Here is a 21,003-nt window from a genome sequence, read left to right as displayed (position 1 = left end):
TCCCAAACCCGCAAGATTTTTCCCCAAGGGAGAAAGAAATACCTACTTGCGGCACGGGGAAACGTGATTAAACCTGCTCCAGGGTTTTTTGGGAAAACTTGTTTTTCTGGGACCACTGATGTCCGCGGTTGCCGAGTGCTATTTTTCATCAGCATAAAAATAAGCACCTGTGGGACCTGTTCCTATGCTGGTGTGGTAGAGGCATAATCCAGAAGGCCGTCGTCGGCCAACCGACGGGCTTCGGATGCCTGCTATAAACATGACTCAGAGAGGGGGGGATCTTTACAACCAGTTTTCTCCCCCCAGGTGGCATCGAGCAGTGAAAGAAGGCCTCTCCTCCCCTCTCCTCTCCCCTGGGGTGAATCGGTCCTTTATTTGGACGATTCAAGAAAAGGGGGGACTTTCCGGAAAAGGGTGGCGGACGGGGCGCAGCGGGGGGGCCGACCCGAGCAACCCCAAGAAAGTCCCATGACCTTCGGTCGGTGGCTTTTGCAGGGGCGGATTAAAAATGTACCCCCCGGGTCCATGCAATTTGGGCCTGGGCTCTTCGCTTTAAACCGGACGGGACCGCCCCCCCTTGTTTTTTTTGCCACGATACTTGTGTTTGCATGTACTTCGTGCCCCCTACCTCTTTTTCCCCATACAAATTTTTTCGGCATTAGGAAAACTCTGTGCACCCCTTTTCTGGTGAACTGGACCCCTCTTCAGGCTTGTGCTCGGACGGGGGGAAAACCTTTTTACCCCCGCGGGGAGGGTGTATCTGGGGGCCTTAGAACCCTCCGTACGGTGTCATAGATTGCCATTCTTTTGCTAGGGCTGGTCTGGCAGACCATCTGATGACTGCCACTCTCTTTTTTTCGATAGGGCGATGGGCGGCAGGACCCCCTTTGTCAGGCCTCACCAGTTCTGTCTATAGCTGCCGTGACAAAACCCTAAGTTCCCGTCCTGTGTAGGAAGTCCCGGGAAAAAAAGTTAGTTTCTCTCCCTACGTGTGAAATAGTCTGTGGTTGGTATTCAGAGGGATGAAAAAACTTACTGGAACAGGTACAGGCCCTCTTTTTCTCTCCTGAGGTAACACCCTTTGGGGGTTTCAGAGAGAAGAGGGATTCATTTAAAAAAACCCACCCTGCCAAAAGAACGCCGGGAAAAAAGTTAGCTTCTTCCCTCACTGTATGAAAACAGTCTGTGGTTGGCTGTTTTCAAGGGTAAGGACTTCTGGAACGGTACGGACCCCCCCTTCTCTCACTGGGGTGAACCCCCTTTGGGGTGTTTTAGAGAAAGGGGTTTCCCTTTAAAAAAACCGCCCTGCCATGGAACCACCTAAAAAATGTTAGCTTCTCTCCCTCACGTGATAAAACAATCTGTACCGGTTTTTCCGAGGATGAAGGAACTGACGGGAACGGTGCAGGACCCCCTCTTTCTCCTGGGGTGAAACACCTTTGGGGTTTCAAAAAAAGAGGGATTCCTTTAAAAAAGGTACGGTCCCTCTAATGGAGAACTGCGGGAAAAAAGTGAAAGCTCCCTTCCTTACTGAGGGGGAAGCAAAAGTGTTCCCATCAATGATGCCTTAGGGAAGGGCATCCCCTCTGGGATCCCCGGGGTTACACTCCCGTGTTTGCCGTGCGTGGCATCCTTGTGAGCTGGGGACAGGAGTCCTGGGGGTTGAGCGTGCCGTCACGAGTCCCCTGCGCTAGAAACCGCCTCTTTGGTCCCTTTTCGGGCAAACAGTGCCTGATCCGGGCCGGTCGGGGTCATCGGCGGGTTTTTCCCTGGGGGAGGCTAGGGTCAAGCAGTCATGCTCCCTTTTGGTACCCCACCGTCCGGGCACCACGCAAACGCAAATTTGGGCTGCGTATATCCACTCCACCCCTGTTCTGTTAGACTTGGTTCAACTTCGCCCCCCTTGTTGGCTCGGGGTGGGGGGGGGCGTGAGGGGATGAAGCACTGCAATATTGGAAAAAAAAACTAAAAAATCCCCCACAGACAGACACAATGTTGGCCCCTGAAGGCCCAGTCACGACGCCACCCGAAGCATACTGCCTCCGGGGCAAAAAAAAACCCTACCCGGGATGACACTGTCATGCCTCGCCAAGATGGTGGAAAAGACAAAAAACCATGTAAACTGTCTGTCCCCAAATTGCCCCAACGATGGCCTCGGGGGCGGGCCCCTCCAGGCCAGCCCCCCAGACCAAAAGGCCCTTGAGCACCCCCGACCCCCCACTGACTGAATCAGGGACCCGGCTGAACCACCAAAACAGCGGGTGCCCCCATGAAAACCCCAAAGCCAAAAGGGGGGACCGAAACGTCCGAGGCGGAGACCGCTCTGATGAAGTCGGGCCCCTCAAGGCGTTTCCCGCATTTAAGGCCCCCGCAACCGAGGGCTTCGAAATGCCTACAAAGGGTCGGGGCATTGGAGACCCGCAAAATCCCTGTCGATCCGGGTTGCGCAGATCAGGGCGATACATGCCCAAAGATCAGGCCCCCTTTTTCCTGCAGGAAACAAAGGAGCAAAAGGGGAGGAAAGTACCTCTGCCCTGAATCCCGAGGAAAAGAGGATAAATGGTGCTACTTGTTTCTCTTTCTCATAGAGGGGAGGGTGATCGCATACCCCCGGGTCGGGGAGGCTTCCCCGATTGTCAAAGGGAAGACTCCAACCAGGCAAGCCCCTGTAACCTAAAAGGTACCCAGCTCTCCCCTTTGATCGGGGGAACTGGGGTCCCAAATCATTACTCATATGTCCCCTAAAACCACTGGGTTTTTCAAGTCCAAAAGTACGGACACCACCAGCAAACTGACACCCAAAAGCCAAATGTGATGTCGACAAGGCACCAACACCGGGGTGTGTTAAAGGCTATAAAAAAGAAAAAAAGGATCACACCCAAAATTCCAAACTTTTCCAGGGGCATCACCCGGGAGCCGGGTTTTCTCTTCGGAAAGGGGCTGCCCTCAACGGCAAGGGGTTCTAAGAAGCGCCCAACTTTTTCGTGCCCCCCCCGGGCACCTACGTCGGGGGGAGGAACAAAAGCAAAAGGCTTCCCGCACCAAAAGGGGAAGGAAAGCCCCCCTCAGCCAAAACCCGGAATCTCCGAAAAACGGGATTTCCCCCCCCAAGTAAAAAAATCACAGGAGAAGGTTCCACAGCACCAAAAGGGTCCCCCCCAACCCAGAACACATGCTCTTCGTGGGGGGGGACATGTGACCCCTATCACGCTGTAGTCACAGCGGGCAGCCCCCTTTGTCCAGGCCCAAAGGAAAGAGGGGGAGAAGGCAGTCGGATGGGCCATGACGACATTGAACAGACTTTTCGCAGGCAAAAAGGAAGGAAAGGGAGGGGGCCCAAAAAAGCCCAACCCTCTCCCCACCCCAGGTCAGCTCCCCCCCCACTTAAACCCCGGGCCACCCCTCCAGGCAGACCTACCCGGGCGACCGTGCTAAAACTAAATCAAACAACTGACCCTGCCCGGCAGGCCCCCAAATCAGAAACCCTGCCGAGAAAAACCCAAACATTCAAGTCAATCTACCAAAGGTTTTCCCCCACCCCCCATGGACCCGGATACCTACAAGCCGAAGGGAACCCCCAACGTGGGATTCACAGTGGATTTTTCAGACTCCGACTGTAAATCCAAATATAAAAGCCTGATGTAACTATCAATTATACATCAGGGCCGAAATCTAAGTTTTCTGCAGTGGAACATCTGGGGGCTTCTCCTCAAGGGTGCCTCCTCCACCAATAGTGCGATAAAGAGCTTGAATATCCGGAATTTTCAGGGGAACCTTTCCCTTTTCTCCGGGTATCACGTCCGCGCTCCCAATTTTCCTGGAAAAAAGGGGCCCTGATCACCTTGGTCAAGCACAATTCCCTCCCGCAATAGCCGATGCCCGCCTGTGGAAAATGTTGATCTCTTGCCGTCGGATTCATGGCCGGGCCCTTAAAATTGTAGTGTGTCAGCCGCCAAAACGTGTAGCTTAACATCACCTATGTCTTCCGCAGCCTACCGGTGATCAGGGGGGGAGATTTAAAATGCACACACCCCACCTGGCCCCCTGCGGGCCCGGATGGGGCTGGCCATCACATAGCCAATTTGCTTGAGACTTCCCCGAACACTCTCTCACAGCCGGGAGCCAACGCATTGGAGGAGGGGTCCTAGCCCTCCCCCTGGCCATGCGACTCTGGTGGAGGTTTGGGCTGGCGTGTCGATGAACCTCCATGACCTTTTTGGCCTATCTACCCTCATGGATATCCCCCCAGCCGAAATACCCGCCGAAACCCAAAGAGGGAAAAACAAAAAGGCCAACTGGCAGGCGTTCCAGAGCGCCTTGGCCCCACTGTCTGAAAAGCAATGAACCCCAAAAAAAGCGAAAAAGTGGAAGTGCTACAAGCCGACTTGTAAAGCCCTTGATGAGGCAGCCTCCTGACCTACCCAAAAATCGCCTAGGTCAGGGGCAAGGACGCCTTGTACTTCAATGACAATTGGGGGGGGGCAAAACCCCAGGGGTAAAAAATTGCCAAAAAAATTTCAAAGGGAAAAAAACCCCCGACAACCTAGCCTCCTAGGGAGGCTGTCAGGATGCCAAGGAAAAGCTAGCAGAGTGGGCAGGAAAGTGACTGGAATGGTGTAGTCCTTCGTCACCGTACCACCCTCTCGGCTATGGCACCCCCGCCGCTCCCCCAGATGCACCACTCTAAAAAAATATAGGGCCAACAACTGCGCCGAGTCTCTGCGGAACGATTACCAACTGAGGAAACTCATCAAAAAGTCCTGGAAACTTCCACTCTACCCCAAAAGCTGGAAAGGGCTACCATAGTTCCCCCCTAAACCAAAAGGGGCCGGGGAAATACCGCCCCATTCTCTCCCAGCTGTCTGCCAAAACTGCCGAGAGGATGGTAAATGAACCCCCTCCAATGGAAAAAGGGGGCCCCCCACAAACACCTCCCGGTTCACCAGGGGGGATGAGCACAGCGCACAGCATACCACGCTCTTGAGCACAATAAACACGGGCACATCTGGTATATTCCTTTACCTGGGGAAGGTTTTCGAAATTTGGCAAGTCCTCTTGCCATTCAGGAGAGCCATCCAAAAGAATCAAGGTACTCTTGGCTTTTGGGTAGGGGACTCTTTACAATGAACAGCCCAAATCAATTCCAGGTCACCTATAAAACCCCCACCACTAGAGAAAGGAACGCCACAGGGTGGGGTTCTAGTCCAGCCCTTTTTAAAACATTAAAGTCCTGTTCCCCAAAATAAACCTCCAGGGGGGCGATCTCTCCATGCGATGATCTCCTATCATCTCCCTGCCACACTGTCTAAAAAAAGCCCAGCTTGTCTGCACCTGGTATCCGAGGATGTTGCAGGACGACTAAAATCTCTGCGCCAAATCCAAAGCCCGGCCCTTTAACAGAAGTTCAAGGCAAAGTCTGAAATCCGGAATGGGCTTGGAGTGGGTTCGGACTACCTCTACCTTGGGTAAGGTAGACCGGACCCCTCCTTCCCCAAGGGGGTCCAGCACTGATGACCGAACAAAAACAAAACTGTCTGTCATGAGAGCAAAGATTTGGAAGACGCATAGGGGGCCCGACACAGAGTAAAAAAGATCTTCATGTACTCTGTCAGGCCCATTGTAGACTAGCCTCCCTCCTCTGATTGGCATTAAGAGAAAATACAAAGCCAACTTGGAGCAGTCCAAAACGAAACCCCCCAGGGGCATTTTTGGGGCCCCAAAATGGGGGGAAGGTCCTCAACTCCTGTGGGATAAACCCCCTCCCCTTGGGCCCCACGAAATTATCTAACGGCACACATTCTTATCAAAAGGGCTCCAGGCTCCCCGGAACCAAGCCTAAAACTAAAAAGTCAACGCCTAAACAAAATAACGACTGTTTTCAACCACCCCCTGGCTGTCTCACACAGCCAGGGTGTTAATACACCATCACTCAAAGAACCGCTACTGCCAAGGGCATGATCCCCTCACCCTGACTTTTTCGAAGCTCCCCGTGGCAAAACCTCGTAGAGTTCTCGGTCATAAGGGAGCAAAAAAAAAATATTGTACGCCTACCTAAAGGCAAAAACCCCGGTCTTGCAAAACCCTCACCCCCCCGGGAGCGAACATATTACATGGGGTCGGTTGATCCCTTACCCACCTGCAGGCACCGCTTCCAGCAAGGGGTGCCACAAATCCATGAGGGGGAACGACAAAGCCCCCTCGCTCCCGGCAAGGCAGTTGCATCAGGGAGCAAATGAGCACGTTCCGTGAGGGGAAAGGGCACGGTCACCCCAGACTCCAAAGGAGCTGTCGACTGTCTTCAGCACGTCACCCACTGACAATATCTACCTTTTGACTACCCCCTCAACTGGCCAAGGGTTCTTGCACAGGGTAGAAAAATCAATAAATTGGGTTCCCCCGCCCATAGGGACGAGCAATAGCTTTTCTGACAGATTACCGAATTGGGAGGGGGATCCCCCATCCCTAATACTCAAACCGAAAAATTCTTAGGGGGAAGTGTACGGTGACGGCCCCCCCCTTCCTCCTGCACTTTTACAGAGAGGAAAAGAGATCCTCCCCCTCGGCCACTCAGATGCCCCAGGGATGAACCACTGGCACTTTGAAATAAACAACAAGGTACCGAAGTCATTCTGCACAGAAAAGCGCCAGGGTTCCACTTCCGGCAGATCATCAAATAGAACTGAAAGAGGTGTTGCAGCTTGCGGCGAGCCGAACACCACACTTATCATTACTTAAGAATTCGTCACACGCAATTCCCCAAAACAACCCCCAAACAGCCGTCGTGCTGGTAAAGAGATTATGCGAGATGCTTCACCACGGGTCCCGAGCGCCTGCTCATCCCACCGCCACTAAGCACCGAGTGTCGACAAAAAAAATGGAAAAGCCTTAAAAAAAAACTGCACAGGCCGGGCCATGTAAAGGCCCAGGTGAAGCCAACTTCGCAAATCTCAGCAAACAAGCAGCAAGCCCCCCTCATCTCTTATCCTTCCCTGCACCACGCCCCCCCCAAAACCTTTTCCTCCATCCACTGGGTTTTGGTTTCCGCGCGTGGCATCTGCCGCCCGCCCCTCCTGACCCTGGCTCCTTTGGCGTAAGGAGTGCCAACACGCAAGTGGGGAGGAGTCTTACGTGGTGAGATGCCAAGCACTCCCCTAAAGTCCTGCCGCCAAGGGAAAATCTCTGCTCAAAGCGGGGAAAGGGGGGTACCTCTATCAGCGATCTCACTCGACTTCAACCTGCAGCCCCGGGGTTTTGCCGAGGGCAAACCCCCTTTTCCATGGGCGAGAAGTCCGTGCACGGTGGCGCCACCCATGGGCCGGGCAGGCCACCTTTACCGCTCCCAAAACCCCCCCTTACCGAGTGGTTCTGCACCCCCGGGGCGGGGGCCTCGCCGACCCGTGAGTTGGCCCGCGAAAGAATCACCGGGGGGGGTGCCAAGGCATGTGAACACCGAGGCGCGAGGGCCCCCCTTACTGACCCTTTTTTCCTCCCTTTTCCCCGTCCCCGTCAGTTGCCCCCCCCAAATTTTTACCCCCCATGTTTTGGGTTTTAACCCGACTCTTTTTTCTCTCATAATCATCTCTTTCGTCTCCCCCCCCTTATCCTTCCCCCCTCCCTCTTTTTTCCCCCCCGGCAACGGGGCTTTTCTCTAACTTTACCCTTCCCTTTAAAAAGAGATCACATTCCCCATCCTCCAGCAGAACCCGACAAAACAGCAGCACCACAAGGACGCCCCTCCTTACCACTGGGGGCCTGCCGTCTCCCCCGTTATCCCAACTTCACCATCAACATCCAGCCATACCTTGGGGCCCCACACCCCCAACAAAAACCCCAAGGATAAGACACCATACTTTAATGGATGATCACCTAAATCTTCTTCCTATATAACCACCACTTATAAATAATATATTTGTGTGTGTTTTTTATGTATGTATATTATATTTATTTTTATGCATATGTTAATTAATAAATAAATTTTTATTGTCAGGGGTTTGACTATAAAAAAATTAAAAATCAGAACGGGCAAGGGCAAAGGAAAAAAACCAGAGGGAAAAAACAAAAAGGTTTCTATTACCGGGGACTATACATCACTACTAGCAAAAAATGTACAAACGGAGCGTGGGAGTGAGAGGGATCCGCGGGCAGGGGAGGTCAATGGGGGAAGGGAGCACCAATCGAAGTCAGGGGACAACTACTAAATTTTTGACGGGTGCTCCTTTTAGGGGCCGCCCCGATGTTTAAAAGGGAATCCTCGTCCCCCCACACGGGCAAGGGCCAAATCACGGGTGACCGGGGACCCCCCACTTTACCGAGAAACATGGGAAAGGCCCGTGTATGTTGGGGAAGGCGACCAATAAAGCAAGCTACCCCCGCCCCGCGAGCTCCAAGAACCTCGTCAAAGACAGCATCCCCCAAGATGAACGACATCTCCCCCCATTTTTTTAAATAATCTCCGGGTGGATTATTATCCCCAAAAGCATTTTGGGCATTGAGTTTTTGATTCCTTCTAACCGGGGCCGCTGTGGGTTTCCTCTGGGAATGTACTCCGGGGCCCTTCCCCCCCTCCCCGCACTCTCCCGGCGATCACGGTCCCTTCTTCGGTTGGGTGCACCGTCGCTCCTCCACCAGTCCCTCTACCCCCCGTAGCTTCCCGGGGGTCCTCACGGGCAGCTCCCCCGGGGGTTCCTGGGCGGCGCTCCCCCGGGGGTGTCCTGGGCGGGCACCCCTCGGGGTGTCCTCGGCGGGACCCTCCGGCAAGTCCTGGGCAGCAGTTCCTCCGCAGGCCCCGGGCGGCAGCCCTCCGGTAGGGTCCTCGGCGGCAGCTCCCCCGGGAAAAGTCCCGGCACACTCCTCCGGCATATCCTCGGCAGGCACTCCCCCGGGCATATCCTCGGCAGCGCTCCTGGCATTCCTCGGCAGCAGCCCCTCCGGCTATCCTGGGCAGGACTCCTCCGGCATACCCTCGGCAGCAGCTCCTCCGGAAAGTCCCTCGGCAGGAGCTCCTCCGGCAGTTTTGGGCAGGCAGCTCCCCCGGCAAGTCCTCGCAGGCCTCCCCCGGAAAGCCCTCGGCGGGCAGCTCCCCCGGGCATACCCCTCGGCGGCAGCTCCCCCGGGTTATCCTGGGCGGGCACCCTGGGGCATACCCTGGCAGGCGCTCCCCCGCCTTCCTCGGCAGGCCTCCTCCGGGTTATCCTCGCAGGCACTCCTCCCAAGTCCTGGGCAGGCACTCCTCCGCATATCCCCGGGGAGTCCCCCGGCATATCCTGGGCGGGCAGCTCCTCCGGCATTCCTCGGCGGCGCTCCTCCGAAAACCCCGGGCAGCAGCTCCTCCGGCATATCCTGGGGCAGCGCTCCCCCCCCGGGCAAGTCCTCGCAGCAGCTCCCCGGCATCTTCGCGGGCGCTCCTCCGGCAAGTCCTGGGCAGGCAGCCCTCCGGCAAGTCCCCGGCAGGCACTCCCCCGGGCATATCCTCGAAGGCACTCCTCCGGCATACCCCGGGCGGGCACTCCCCGGAAAAATCCTGGGCGGCAGCTCCCCCGGCAATCCCGGCGGGGCAGCTCCTCCGGCATATCCTCGGGGGGGCAGCTCCCCCCCCCCCCCCCCATATCCTCGGCGGGCGCTCCTCCGGCATGTCCTCGGAAAAGGGCACTCCTCCGGCATGCCCCCGGCAGGCAGCTCCCCGGGCTCCGTTGCCCACCACCCCTTGGGGGGGCACCCCACGCAACCGGCCCGTTCGGTGCATGTCTACCCACCCCCCAGTTCTTCTCCGGCGCGCCTCGGAGGGAGTTTTTCCCGCGCGTCCCCGGCGGCATTTCTCCTGTGCGTCCCCGGCGGGGAGTTTTCTCCTGCGCGTCCTGGGGAGGCTTCCTCCTGGGAAGCACACTCATCCGGGCGTCCTGGGCAGGCGACGATCATCCGTGCGTCCTGGGCGGGGACGACCATCCCGGGGCTCCTGGGGGAGGCGACGACTCTCCGTGCGTCCGGGGGAGGCGACGATCTCCGGGGCGTCCTGGGCAGGGGACGACTATCCGGTGCGTCCTGGGCAGGGGCGACTCTCCCGGGGCGTCCGGGCGGCACGACCCCCATCCGGGGCGTCCTGGGCAGGCGACGACTCATCCGGCGGTCCTGGGGAGGCGACGACTCATCCGGCGGTCCTGGGAGGCGACGCTCATCCGGCGCGTCCTGGGGAGGCGACACTCACCGGCGCGTCCCGGGCAGGGGACGGCTCATCCGGCGCGTCCTGGGGGAGGGGACGACTCATCCGGGGCCCTCCGGGAGCACGATCACCGGGGCTCCCCGGGCGGCGACGCTCATCCGGGGCGTCCCGGCACGACGACTCTCCGGGGCGTCCGGGCAAGCCGACCATCCGGCGTCCCCCGGGCATTTGCCCTTCCGACGCCCGTGCTCCCTCTCCTTGGGCTGCATCCCACGCCAAATGGTCTTCGGGGGCACATCTGCACCCCCAGTTTACCAAGCGACATGCAAAAGGCGGGTAACTCTCCGACTTACGTGCTCGCTTGCGTGGTTTTCCTGTCGGCTGAGCTTCCCCGACCCGCCTGCTTCTTTTCCCACGGGGGCCTTCCCCGGGGGTTCTTACCTTTTGTCCGTCTTGCCCAGGTTCCCCCTGGGACGGGTCCTTGGGCAACGGAACGCGCCAGGTCGACTCTTGGACAGTTCTCCTCTGGCCACGTTCTACTCCCGGGGCTTGAGTTTTTTCCCGGGGACGTGCTCCCTCCGTAGGGAGGGCCAAGCAAGGCCAAAACGGGGGGCCCACGTTCCTCCATAGCGCTTGCTCTGCCTTCCGCGCCTGTCCTCTTCCGGTTCCTGCGACGCTGCTCTTCCGACGCTGCCTCTGTTCTCCCTTTCCGGAGTACAGGGGCCCGCTGCTCGCGTCTGATCCTCTCCTGCTCCTTTGTAGTGATAAAAAGGGCCCGCCTTCAGGCCTAACAAACACCTTCCTTCCCGAGTCCCCCATGGTGCCGTTTTTTAGCCGTCTGATCCTGGGAAGGTCGCCAATGCAGGTTCGACTTTTAAAAAAAATAGAATCAGAACGGTCAAGGGCAAAGGAAAAAAACCAGAGGGAAAAATACAAAAGGTTTACTATTACCGGCACATACACACATACATACAAAAAATGTACAAAAAGGAGCGTGGGGGAAAGGATCCGCGGGGCAGGTGAGGTCACTGGCGGAAAAGGGGGCACACAAATCAAAAATCACGGACAACTACTGAATTTTTTTTACTGTGCTCTTTATGGGCCGCGCCGATGTTTCAAGGGGAAACCCGTCCCCCCACACGGGCAGAAGGCCAATCACGGTGCCTGGGGCCGCCCACTTTTTACCGAGTAAAAATCGCGGAAAAGGGCCGGTGGGATGTTCGGAAGGGGACCCCTCACGCAAACTACTGCCCGCCCCCGAGCTCCCGAGAACCCCGTCGAAGGACGCTGCCCAAGATGAACTTTACTATATATAATTATATATTTATATAATTATATATATATATATATAATATTTTATATATATATATTTTAAAAATATACACACCCCCACACCACAAACACACACACCACACACACACCCCCACACACACACAACACACACACCACACACAAACACACACACACCCAACACACACACACCCTATATATTATAAAGATAGATAAAAGATGATAGATAAAACATAATACTCTACATACATAAATTAAAAATAATACTTTAGAATAGATTATAATATTATGCACACCATAAAACCGCCCAGTGTATATTATATATATATTATAATAATATAATTATTATATATATATATATATATATAATAATCATTATATAAATATAAAAGTGTTGTTAGTATTATATTAAAGTATTATATATATTGTATTTTATGTAAATATATAATATATATATAATTTTTTAATATATATATATATTTATAATTAATATATTATACATTATATATGTGTTATATATTTTTTGTGTTAAAATTATAATAATATTTATATATATATAATATTAATATATATTATATTTATTAAAATTCAAAAATACACTACCCCACACCACAACACCCACACCACCCCACACCCCACCACACCACACCACCCCCACACACACACCCACACACACACACACACACACAACACCACACACACATATTTTTTTATATATATAATTATTAAAATATAATTATATTATATATAATAATATAATATATATAATAATATTTATAATATTATATATATATATATATTATATAATTTTATATATATATAATATATATAATATTATATATAATATATTATAATATATATATTTTATTATTAAATATTTATTATATATATTATTTGTTGGTGTGTGTGTGTGTGTGGTTTTGTGTGTGGGGGGTTTGTGTGTGTGGGTGTGGTGTGTGTGTGTGTGTGGTGTGGTTTTGTGTGTGGGGGTGCGTGTGTGTGTGGTGTATGTATATTGTATTAAAATCTAATTATATATATAATATTAATTTTATATATAATATTATATATATACACCCCCCATAATACCAATATATAATGTATTATATATAATATTAATAATTTATATAATATAATTATTATAATATATAATAATATACATTCATACACATATATTTTACATATATATACATCAACACCACCAAAAATTTATATATATGTATATAATAATAAATATATTTATATATTATATATAAATATTATATATATATATAATTAAAACTGTGTGCGTTTTATACGTGTGTGCATATATATCTATATATCTTAAACTATATATGTTTAGGGTTGATTTTTTTGGGTATTATGTATGTTTTTTCTATCACATCTATCTATCTATATATTTATATGGGGTTTGTGGTGTGTGTGTGTGGTGTGGTGTGTGTTGGTGGGGTGTTGTGGTGGTGTGTGTGTGGTTTGGTGTGTTTTTGTGTGTGGTGTATGTAAAATATTATTAATTTATATTATATATTATATTAAATTATTAATATATATTATATTTATAATAATTATGTAAAGTTCATCTTGGGCACTGCTGTCCTTCTGACGATTTTCTCGGGAGCTGGGGGGCGCAGTAGCTTCCTGTGATTGTCGCCTTCCCAAACATACCCGCCCTTTCCGCGATGTTTACTGGGTCAAAGTGGGGCGGTCCCAGGTACCCGTGATTGGCCTTCTCCCGGTGGGGGACAATTTCCCCTTGAAAACTGGGCGCGGCCCATAAAAGAACCATAAAAATTTCAGTATTTTCCCCGTGACTTCTGACTTGTGTCTCCCTTCCGCCATGTGCCCTCCCTGCCCCGCTGTCCTCTCTCCCCCCACGCTCCTGTTTGTACATTTTTTGCTATTATGTGTTTATACCCGGGAATGTAACTTTCTGTATGTTTCCCTGGTTTTTTCCGTTGCCTTGACCGTTCTTTTTTTTATATCTTTTTAAGTCAAACCTGACATTGGGCCCTTCCCAGGTCAAGGGTCGGAAAAACGGCCCATGAGGCCGTGAAGGGAAGGTGATCTGTTACCCCTTGAAGCATGGCCTTTTACCCTACTACAGGAGCGGAAAGGGGATCAACGCGAGCCTGGCCCGTACTCCCGGAAAGGGGAGATACGGGCGCTTCGGAAAGAGCACGTCGCGGGAACCGAGAAGAGGACAGGCGTCGGAAGGGCAGAGAAAGCGCTATGGAAACGTGGGTCCCCCTTTTGGCCTTTTCGGGCCCCCTCCCTACGCGAGGGGCACGTCGTCCGGGAAACTCAAGCCCCGGAGAAACGCTGGCCAAGGACCTGTCCACAGAGTCGCACCGGGAGCGTTCCGTCTGCCCAAACCCGTCGCGGGGGAACCTGTCGGAAAGACGGACAGAACGTAAGAGACCCCCGGGGAAGGGCCGTGGGAAGAAGCGCGCGGTGGGGGAAGCTCAGCCGACATGAACACCACGCAAGCGCTGCACGTAATCGGGGAGTTGCCCCGTTATGTCCGTTTGGAAAACGGGTGGGTGCGAGATGTGCACCCGAACGACCATTGGCGGGGATGCATGCCCAGGAGATGGTGAGCATCGGGCTGTCGAAGGGGCTACCTCCCCGGACCCCCGGGGATGATCGTCGCTTCCCCGGCGCCCCGGGATGAGTCGTGCTTGCCGGGGACGCGCCGGTGGTCTCGCCTGCCCAGGACGCACCGGTGAGCCCGTCCCCCTGCCCGGGCGCCGGATGATCGTCGCCTCCCCGGACGCGCCGGTGAGTCGTCCCTGCCCGGGACGCCCCGGGATGAGTCGTCGCCTGCCCGGGACGCGCCGTGAGTCGTCGCCTGCCCGGGACGCACCGATGATCGTCGCCTGCCCAGGAGCCCCGGGATGATTCTCGCCTCCCCGGGACGCCCGGTGAGTCGTCGCCTGCCCGGGACCACCGGATGGTGTCGCCTGCCCAGGACCCCGGATGATCTCGCCTGCCCCCCAGGACGCCCGGATGAGTCTCGCCTGCCCAACGCCCCGGGTGATCGTCCCCTTCCCCCGGGGGAACGCCTCCCCCGGGACGCCGGGGAAAAACTCCCCGCCGGGCCACAGGAAACTGCCCCCGGGGGACGCGCAAAAAGAACTCCTGCCGGGACGCGCGGAAGCAACTGTGGGTGATGCATGCACCGAACGACCTTCGCGGGGGTGCCCCCAAGGGGCTGGGGGGAACGACGCCGAGGAGCTCTGCCGGGACATCCGGAGGAGCTGCTCGAGACATGCCGGAGGGCTGCTCCCGAGGATATCCCCGGGGGACTGCCTGCCGGGATATGCCGGAGGACTGCCTGCCGGGGGATACCCGGGGGACTGCCTCCAGTATACCGGAGGAGCCCCGCCGAGGATATCCGGAGGACTCCCTGCCGAGGATATCCCGGGAGGAGCTCCCTGCCGGGGACTTGCCGGGGGAGCTGCCGCCGAGGACTTCCCGGGGATTTCCTGCCGAAGACTTCCGGAGGACTGCCTGCCGGACTTCCCCGGGGAGGAGCGCCTGCCGAGGATATCCCGGGATGCCTCCGAGGTTTTCCCGGAGGACTGCCTCCGAGGATATGCCGGAGGAGCTGCCTGCCGAGGACTTCCGGAAGCTGCTGCCGAGGACTTGCCGGGAGGAGCGCCCCGAAGACTTGCCGGGGGGCTGCCGCCGAGGACTTCCCGGAGGAGCGCCTCCGAGGATATGGGAGGGCTGCCTCCGGGGATTGCCGGAGGATTTCCTCCGAATATGCCGGGGACTCCTGCCGAGGATGCCGGGAGCTGCCTGCCGAGGATTTTTCCGGGGACTCCCTGCCGAGGCTTGCGGGGAGCTGCCTGCCGGGGAATCGGAGGACTGCTGCCAGGACCTCCCGGGTGCCGCCGAGGACTTCCCGGGGGAGCTGCCTGCCGAGACCCCCCGGGAGCTGCCTGCCAGGACCCCCCGGGAGAGCTGCCGCCGGAACCCCCCGGGGGAGCTCCCTCGGGGAACCCCCCGGAGAAGCTCCGGGATAAGGGCGGGTGGAGGAGCGACGGCCCAAGCCCGACAAAAGGGAAACCCGTGATCGCCGGGAGGTGCGGTGACGGGGGGGAGGCCCGGGAGCTACTTCCCCAGGGGAAACCGACAGCGGCCCGGTTAGAAGGAATAAAGAACCCTCCCCAAAGTGCTTGGGAAAAATATCCACTCCGGATGATTTTTTAAAAAAGATGGGGCAGGTAAATTCTCTTGGGCCTGCTGTCCTTTAAGGTTCTCTGGGCTCGCGGGCGGCATAGCTTGCCTTGATTGGTCCCCTTCCCGAAAAAACACCGGACCTTCGCGATTTTACTCGGTAAAAGTGGGGGCCCCAGGTCACCCTTTTGGCCTTCTCCCCTTTGGGGGGCGAGGTTTCCCTTGTAAACTCGGCGGGGCCCAAAAAAGGGAGCACCATAAAAAATTCGTAGTTTTCCCGTACTTCTGACTTGTGTGCCCCCTTCCGCCATGTGCCTCCCTGCTCCGTGGATCCTCTCTCCCCCCACCTCCTTTTTTACTATTTTGCTATGTTGTGTATGTATAGTGCCGGTTAGAAACCTTTCTGTATGTTTCCTCTGGTGTTTTTCCGTTGACCTTTGACCGTTTGATTTTTATATCTTTTTAAGTCGAACCCTAATTATATAATATATAAATTTTATCTAGCTACACATATATATCCTTTTAAACATACTCATACACACACAAACAATAATTTTTATATATGTGGGGGTTGTATAATAGGTAAGAGAGGGTAGGTGATCTCTTTTTTAAAGACTGGTGTCTTATTCTTTGGGGAGTTTTGTTGTGGTGTGAGTGCCCCAGGTTGGCTGGATTTGAGGGGGGTTTGGGAGATAAAGGGGGGAAACGGCGCTCCCTGGGGCTAAGGACTGGCATCCTTGGGGTGCTGCTGCTGTTGTTGTTCGCGGGAGGTGGGGGAAAATCGATCTTTTTTAAGGAAAGGTAAATTTAAGAAAAGACCCTTGCCGGGGGGAAAGAAGAGGGGAAGGGAAGGAAAGGGGGGGGGAGATCGAGAATGATTTAGTGGAGAGAAAAGATCGGGGTTTAAACCCCAAACATGGGGGGAAAAAATTTGGGGGGCATAGCTGACAGGACGGGGAAAAGGGAGGACAAGTCAAAGGGACCTCGGCCATCGGTGTTCACATGCCTTAAAGCGGTACTCTCTTGCTTGGGGCCCAACTCACGGTCGGCGAGGCCCCCGCCCCCGGCTGCAAACCACTGGGCTAACGGGAGTTGGGAGCGGTAAAGGTCCCTGTCCGGCGCCATCGTGGCGCCCCCGTGCAGGGACTTCTCCCCCTGGAAAACGGTGGTGCCCCGGCTAACCTGAGGCTGCGTTAAGTCAGGGGATCGCTGATCAGGGGCTACCTCCCTTTGCCCGCGTCAGCAGAGTTTTCTCCCTTTTGGGGGCAGGACTTCAGGGGTTTTGGCTCTGGCGATCTCACCACGCTGACATCTCCCCCCCCACTTGCGTTTTGACCCCTTTACGCAAAGGACCCCACGGTCAGGGTAGGGTGCAGGGGGGCAATGCCAGTGTGGGAAAAATCCGAACCATGGATGGAGGTAAGGATTTGGAGGGGGGCGCTGGTGCTTGGAGGATAATGAGATGAGGGGGGGCTTGCTGTTGCTTGTTTGGGGAATTTGCGAAGTTCTGGTTTCACCGGGGCCTTTCCTTAGGGCCCGGGCCTGTGTCATTTTTTTTAAAGGCTGTCTCTTTTGTTTTCTGACAGGGTGCTTCCCGGCGGGGGGATTGCCGCGGGCGCTCCTGTACCCGGGGTGAAAGCATCTCGATAACCCTTTTACCAGCACGACGCTGTGTTCGTGGGGTTTGTCTTAGAATGCGTTGCACGCAATTCCAAAGTAATGTATAAAGTGGGGTGTTGGGGCTCGCCCAGCTGAACACCTCTCTTCACGTTCTATTGTTTGTATGATCTGCCATGCACGTGGTAACCTAGGCGCATTCTGTGCAGAATGATCGGTACCCTGTTTTTTTTTTCGAGAGGCCGGGGTTTTTCTAGCCTTGGCATCTGAGCGGGCCGGGGGGGGGAGGATCTCGTTTCCTCTCTTGAACGCAGGGGGAAAGGGGGGTGGCCGTCACCGTACATTTCCTCCTAAGAAATTTTGGGCTCTATGTTTATCTGGATTAGGGGCTACCCCTCCCAAACTTGGGCTATCTGTCAGAAAGCTCATTGCCTCTTCCCTATGTGCTGGGAACCCCAAATTTATGATGTTCTTCTACCCTGTGCAAAAATCCTCTGTGCCATTTGGGGGGGGGAGTCAAAAATAATATTGTCAGTGGGTGAGCGCTCTGAAGACGTCACGCTCCTTTGGATCTGTGTGTATGACCACTGTCCTTCCCCCAGGGCCGTGCTAGTGCTCCCCTGATGCAATGCCTCTGCCTGTAGCGAGGAGGGTTGTCTTTACCCTCATGGGTTTTGTGGCATCCCTTGCTGCAAGCTGGGGCCTCTGTGGGTCAAGGGGTCAACCGATCCCTCCATTAATATGTTCTGCTCCCCGAGGGTGATGGTTTTAATGACCCCCTGGGTTTTTTGCCTTTGGCTAGGGGGTACAAAATTCATTCTTTTTTTCTTTCCATCTCATGACCGAGAACTCTATCGAGGTTTGGCCCACGGCGGAGCTTCGCAAAGTCAGGTGAGGGAGTCCCTGCCTTGCGAGTAGGGTTTTTTTGGCTGATGGTGTATTAACACCCTGGTTTTGTGGAAACCAGGGGTTGGGTTCAAACCTCTTTTTTTTTCTTGTTCTAGGGTTGACTATTTTATGTCTTAGGCTTTGTTCCTGGGAGCCTGGTGACCTTTGATAAGAATTGTGCTGCCCTTAGATCAATTCGGGGCCCAAGGGGGGAAGGTTTTTCTCCCTAGGAGGGTTTAGGGGGCCCTTCGCCCACCTTTTGGGGACCCAAATCCCCGGCGGCTTCGTTTGGGCTGTCTCCATTGGTCTTTGTATTTTTTCTTAATGCCAATCAGAGCGGGAGGCATAGTCTACAATGGGCCCGACAGCATGTACATAGAAAGATCTAGTACTCGTGTTTGGCCCCCATGCTCTTCCACTCATTGCTCTCTGCAGACAGCTTGATTTTGTTCGGTCATCCAGGGGCTGGACCTCCTTGCGGGAAGGAGAGGGTCCCCGGGCTATCCTTACCCCCAAGGGAGAGGTTCCTACCCCTCCAAGTCCCTTCCCCGGGTTTTTTAACTTTGCCTTGAACTCTCGTCTCAGAGCCATGGCTTTGGGTTTGGGTGCGAGATCTTTAGTCCGTCCCAACACCCTCGGGTCCAGGGGCAGACAAAACCGGCTTTGTTTTTGAAGTGTGGTCCCTGGATGATAGCGAGATCATCTCTAGGAGATGATCTTGCACCCCACTTGGAGGTTTAGTTGAGGGTACGGACATAAATTTTTAAAAAGGGCTGGACTGGAACCCCACCCGTGGCGTTCCTTCTCTGTGGCGTGCTGTGATAGGGGACCTTTGGAAATTTTACTCTGGGTGTTTATTCGTAAATATCCCTTCCAAACCAAAAGCTTCCTCTGTTCCTTTTTGGATCAGGCTCTCCTGAATGGCAAGAGGGCTTCCAATTCAAAACCTTCTCCAGGTCAAGAAAACTCCACCCGATGTTCCCTGTTTATTTGCTCAAAGCGTGGCTATCTGTGCGCTGTGCTCTGCCCCCGGTGACCCCTGGGGGTGTTTTGTGGGGGCCCTTTTCCATTGGGCCGGTTCGTACCTCCTCTCGGGGAGTTTGGCCAAAAGCTGGGGAAAAAATGGGGGGGTACTTCCCCGCTCCTTTGGTTTTTGGGGTGGGACTAGGTACCCTCTTCCAGCTCTGGGGTGAGTGGGAATTTCCCGGACTTGTTGATGGTCTTGCCCTCAGTTCGGCTACTCGTTCTCGCAGAAATCGGCCCATCTGTTTGGGCCCCTGACTAGGGGGCGTAGTGCGTGCATCTTGGGGGTGGGCTGGTGGTTGCCAAGCTCTGAGAGGTTACGGTGATCGAAAGGACTCAAACCATTCCCGTCACTTTTCCTGCCTCACTCTGCTAGCATTTCCCTTGCATCCCTGACAGCCTCCCCTTTGGAGGGGTAGGTTTTTCGGGGTTCTTTTCCTTCAGAAAAGTTTTTGGCACTATTTACCCTGGGTTACCTCCCATCTCGTCTTGAAATCAAGGCTCCCTTTGTCTCCTAGACCTAGGCCCGGTTTTGGGGTTTGGGCATGACTCCTCATCATGGCATTTACAAATCTGGCTTTTTACACTTCCACATTTTTCCCTTTTTGTGGGTTCTTGCTTCTCAACGTGGGCCAGGGGGTCTGGAAAGCCTGCCAGTTGGGCCCTTTCTGTTTTCCATTTGGATTCGGTCGTGGTATTTCGGGTGGGGGGACTATCCCTGAGGGGATTATAGTGCCTAATGTCACTATGCGGTCTCATCGACACGCCGCCAATCCTCTCCACCAGGTCGCATGGCCAGGGTGAGGGCAGGACCCCTCCCTCCATGCGTTGGCTCCTGGCTGTTGAAGAGAGTGCTCGGGGAAATTTTCAAACAGTTGGCTATGTGTGGGCCCGCCGCATCCGGGCCCTGCAGGAGCCGGGTGGGGGGGTGTCATTGAAGTCCCCCCCATGATCACTCGGTCATGTGCTGCGGAAACACATACCTGGGTGATGTCTAGCTACTACAGTTTGGCCGGCTGTACCACTACAATTTCAAGGCCCCCGGCCAGCTGAATCTCGCGGCAAAGATTTTTAACATCTTCTCCACAGTGCGGGGCTCGGCTATTGCGGAGCAGGAATTGTTGCTTTACCAAAGGGGAAGCCTCTTTTGCCATCGAAGTGGCGCGCTAACTGATCCCGGGGAAACGAAAAGGTTCACTGTAAGTCTCCTGGATGTGCAAAAGCTCCTGTCGCCTATTCGTGGAGGGGGACTCCTTTAGGGGAACCCAATGTTCCAAATGCAGATACTTGATTGCGGCCCTGATTTACAATTGATAGTTCATCAGAACATTTTCATATTCGGGTTGCAGTCGGAGTCTGACAACTCCACTGTGAGATCCTCACTGCTTGGGGTTCCCCTTTTGGGTGTCAGGGTATCCGGGGCCACTGGGGGTGGGGACCCTTTGGGAGCTCTGACTTTAAGTGTTTTGGCTTTTTCTCTGCCAGGGGTTTCTGCTTGGCTGGCCCTTCCTGGGGAGGGTCCTTTTCTGATTCAGTTTCTAGCACTGATCAGCCCGGGTAGGGCTCTGCCTGGAGGCATGGGCCCGGGGTTTAATGGGGAGGGGATCTCGCCTGGGTGAGGGGAATTGGGCTGGTTTTTGGGCCCCCTCCTCTTCCTTCCCTTTATGCCCGCAGTCTTTTCAAGTCGTCATGGGGATCTCGACTGCCTTCTCCGCCCTTCCTTTTTCCTGGGCAAGGGGGTGCCCCTGCTTGACTACAGCAGTATTTAGATCGACATGTCCCCCTCTCGAAAAAGCTGGTTCTGGATCTGGGGGGGCCCTTTGGTGCTTTGGAACCTTTTTTCCTGT

General features: G+C 54.2%; 1 protein-coding gene across 1 annotated transcript; it reads right to left on the bottom strand.

Moving 5' to 3' along the window:
• Positions 1 to 13,022: 13,022 nt before the first annotated feature.
• Positions 13,023 to 18,724, bottom strand: LOC119597478 (collagen alpha-1(I) chain-like). Its single transcript, XM_037947055.1, has 9 exons — positions 18,526 to 18,724; positions 17,831 to 17,950; positions 17,588 to 17,691; positions 16,973 to 17,170; positions 16,672 to 16,816; positions 13,958 to 15,626; positions 13,723 to 13,834; positions 13,444 to 13,511; positions 13,023 to 13,206 (listed from the first exon to the last, which is right to left on the bottom strand). The coding sequence occupies exons 1-9, from the start codon at positions 18,722 to 18,724 to the stop codon at positions 13,023 to 13,025; spliced, it is 2,799 nt and encodes a 932-aa protein (XP_037802983.1).
• Between the last annotated feature and the right edge of the window lie 2,279 nt (positions 18,725 to 21,003).

The sequence above is a fragment of the Penaeus monodon genome, chromosome 39 (assembly GCF_015228065.2).
Source record: "Penaeus monodon isolate SGIC_2016 chromosome 39, NSTDA_Pmon_1, whole genome shotgun sequence".
In the NCBI taxonomy this organism is placed as follows: Eukaryota; Metazoa; Arthropoda; class Malacostraca; order Decapoda; family Penaeidae; genus Penaeus; species Penaeus monodon.
Note: the sequence above shows the minus strand (reverse complement) of the source record. Positions and strands in the feature narration are given on the sequence as shown.

Bases quoted from the DNA above. Each gene is read 5' to 3' on its own strand.
- LOC119597478 (XM_037947055.1), bottom strand. From the start codon at position 18,724: ATGGCTCTGAGACGAGAGTTCAAGGCAAAGTTAAAAAACCCGGGGAAG. The intron at 17,692-17,830 runs GTCATACACACA...TGGGGTTCCCAG, and splicing joins GCCCTGGGGGAAGGACAGTG to CACATAGGGAAGAGGCAATG. The intron at 15,627-16,671 runs GTGAGTTGGGCC...ATTTTTCCCAAG, and splicing joins GGGCGGGGGCCTCGCCGACC to CACTTTGGGGAGGGTTCTTT.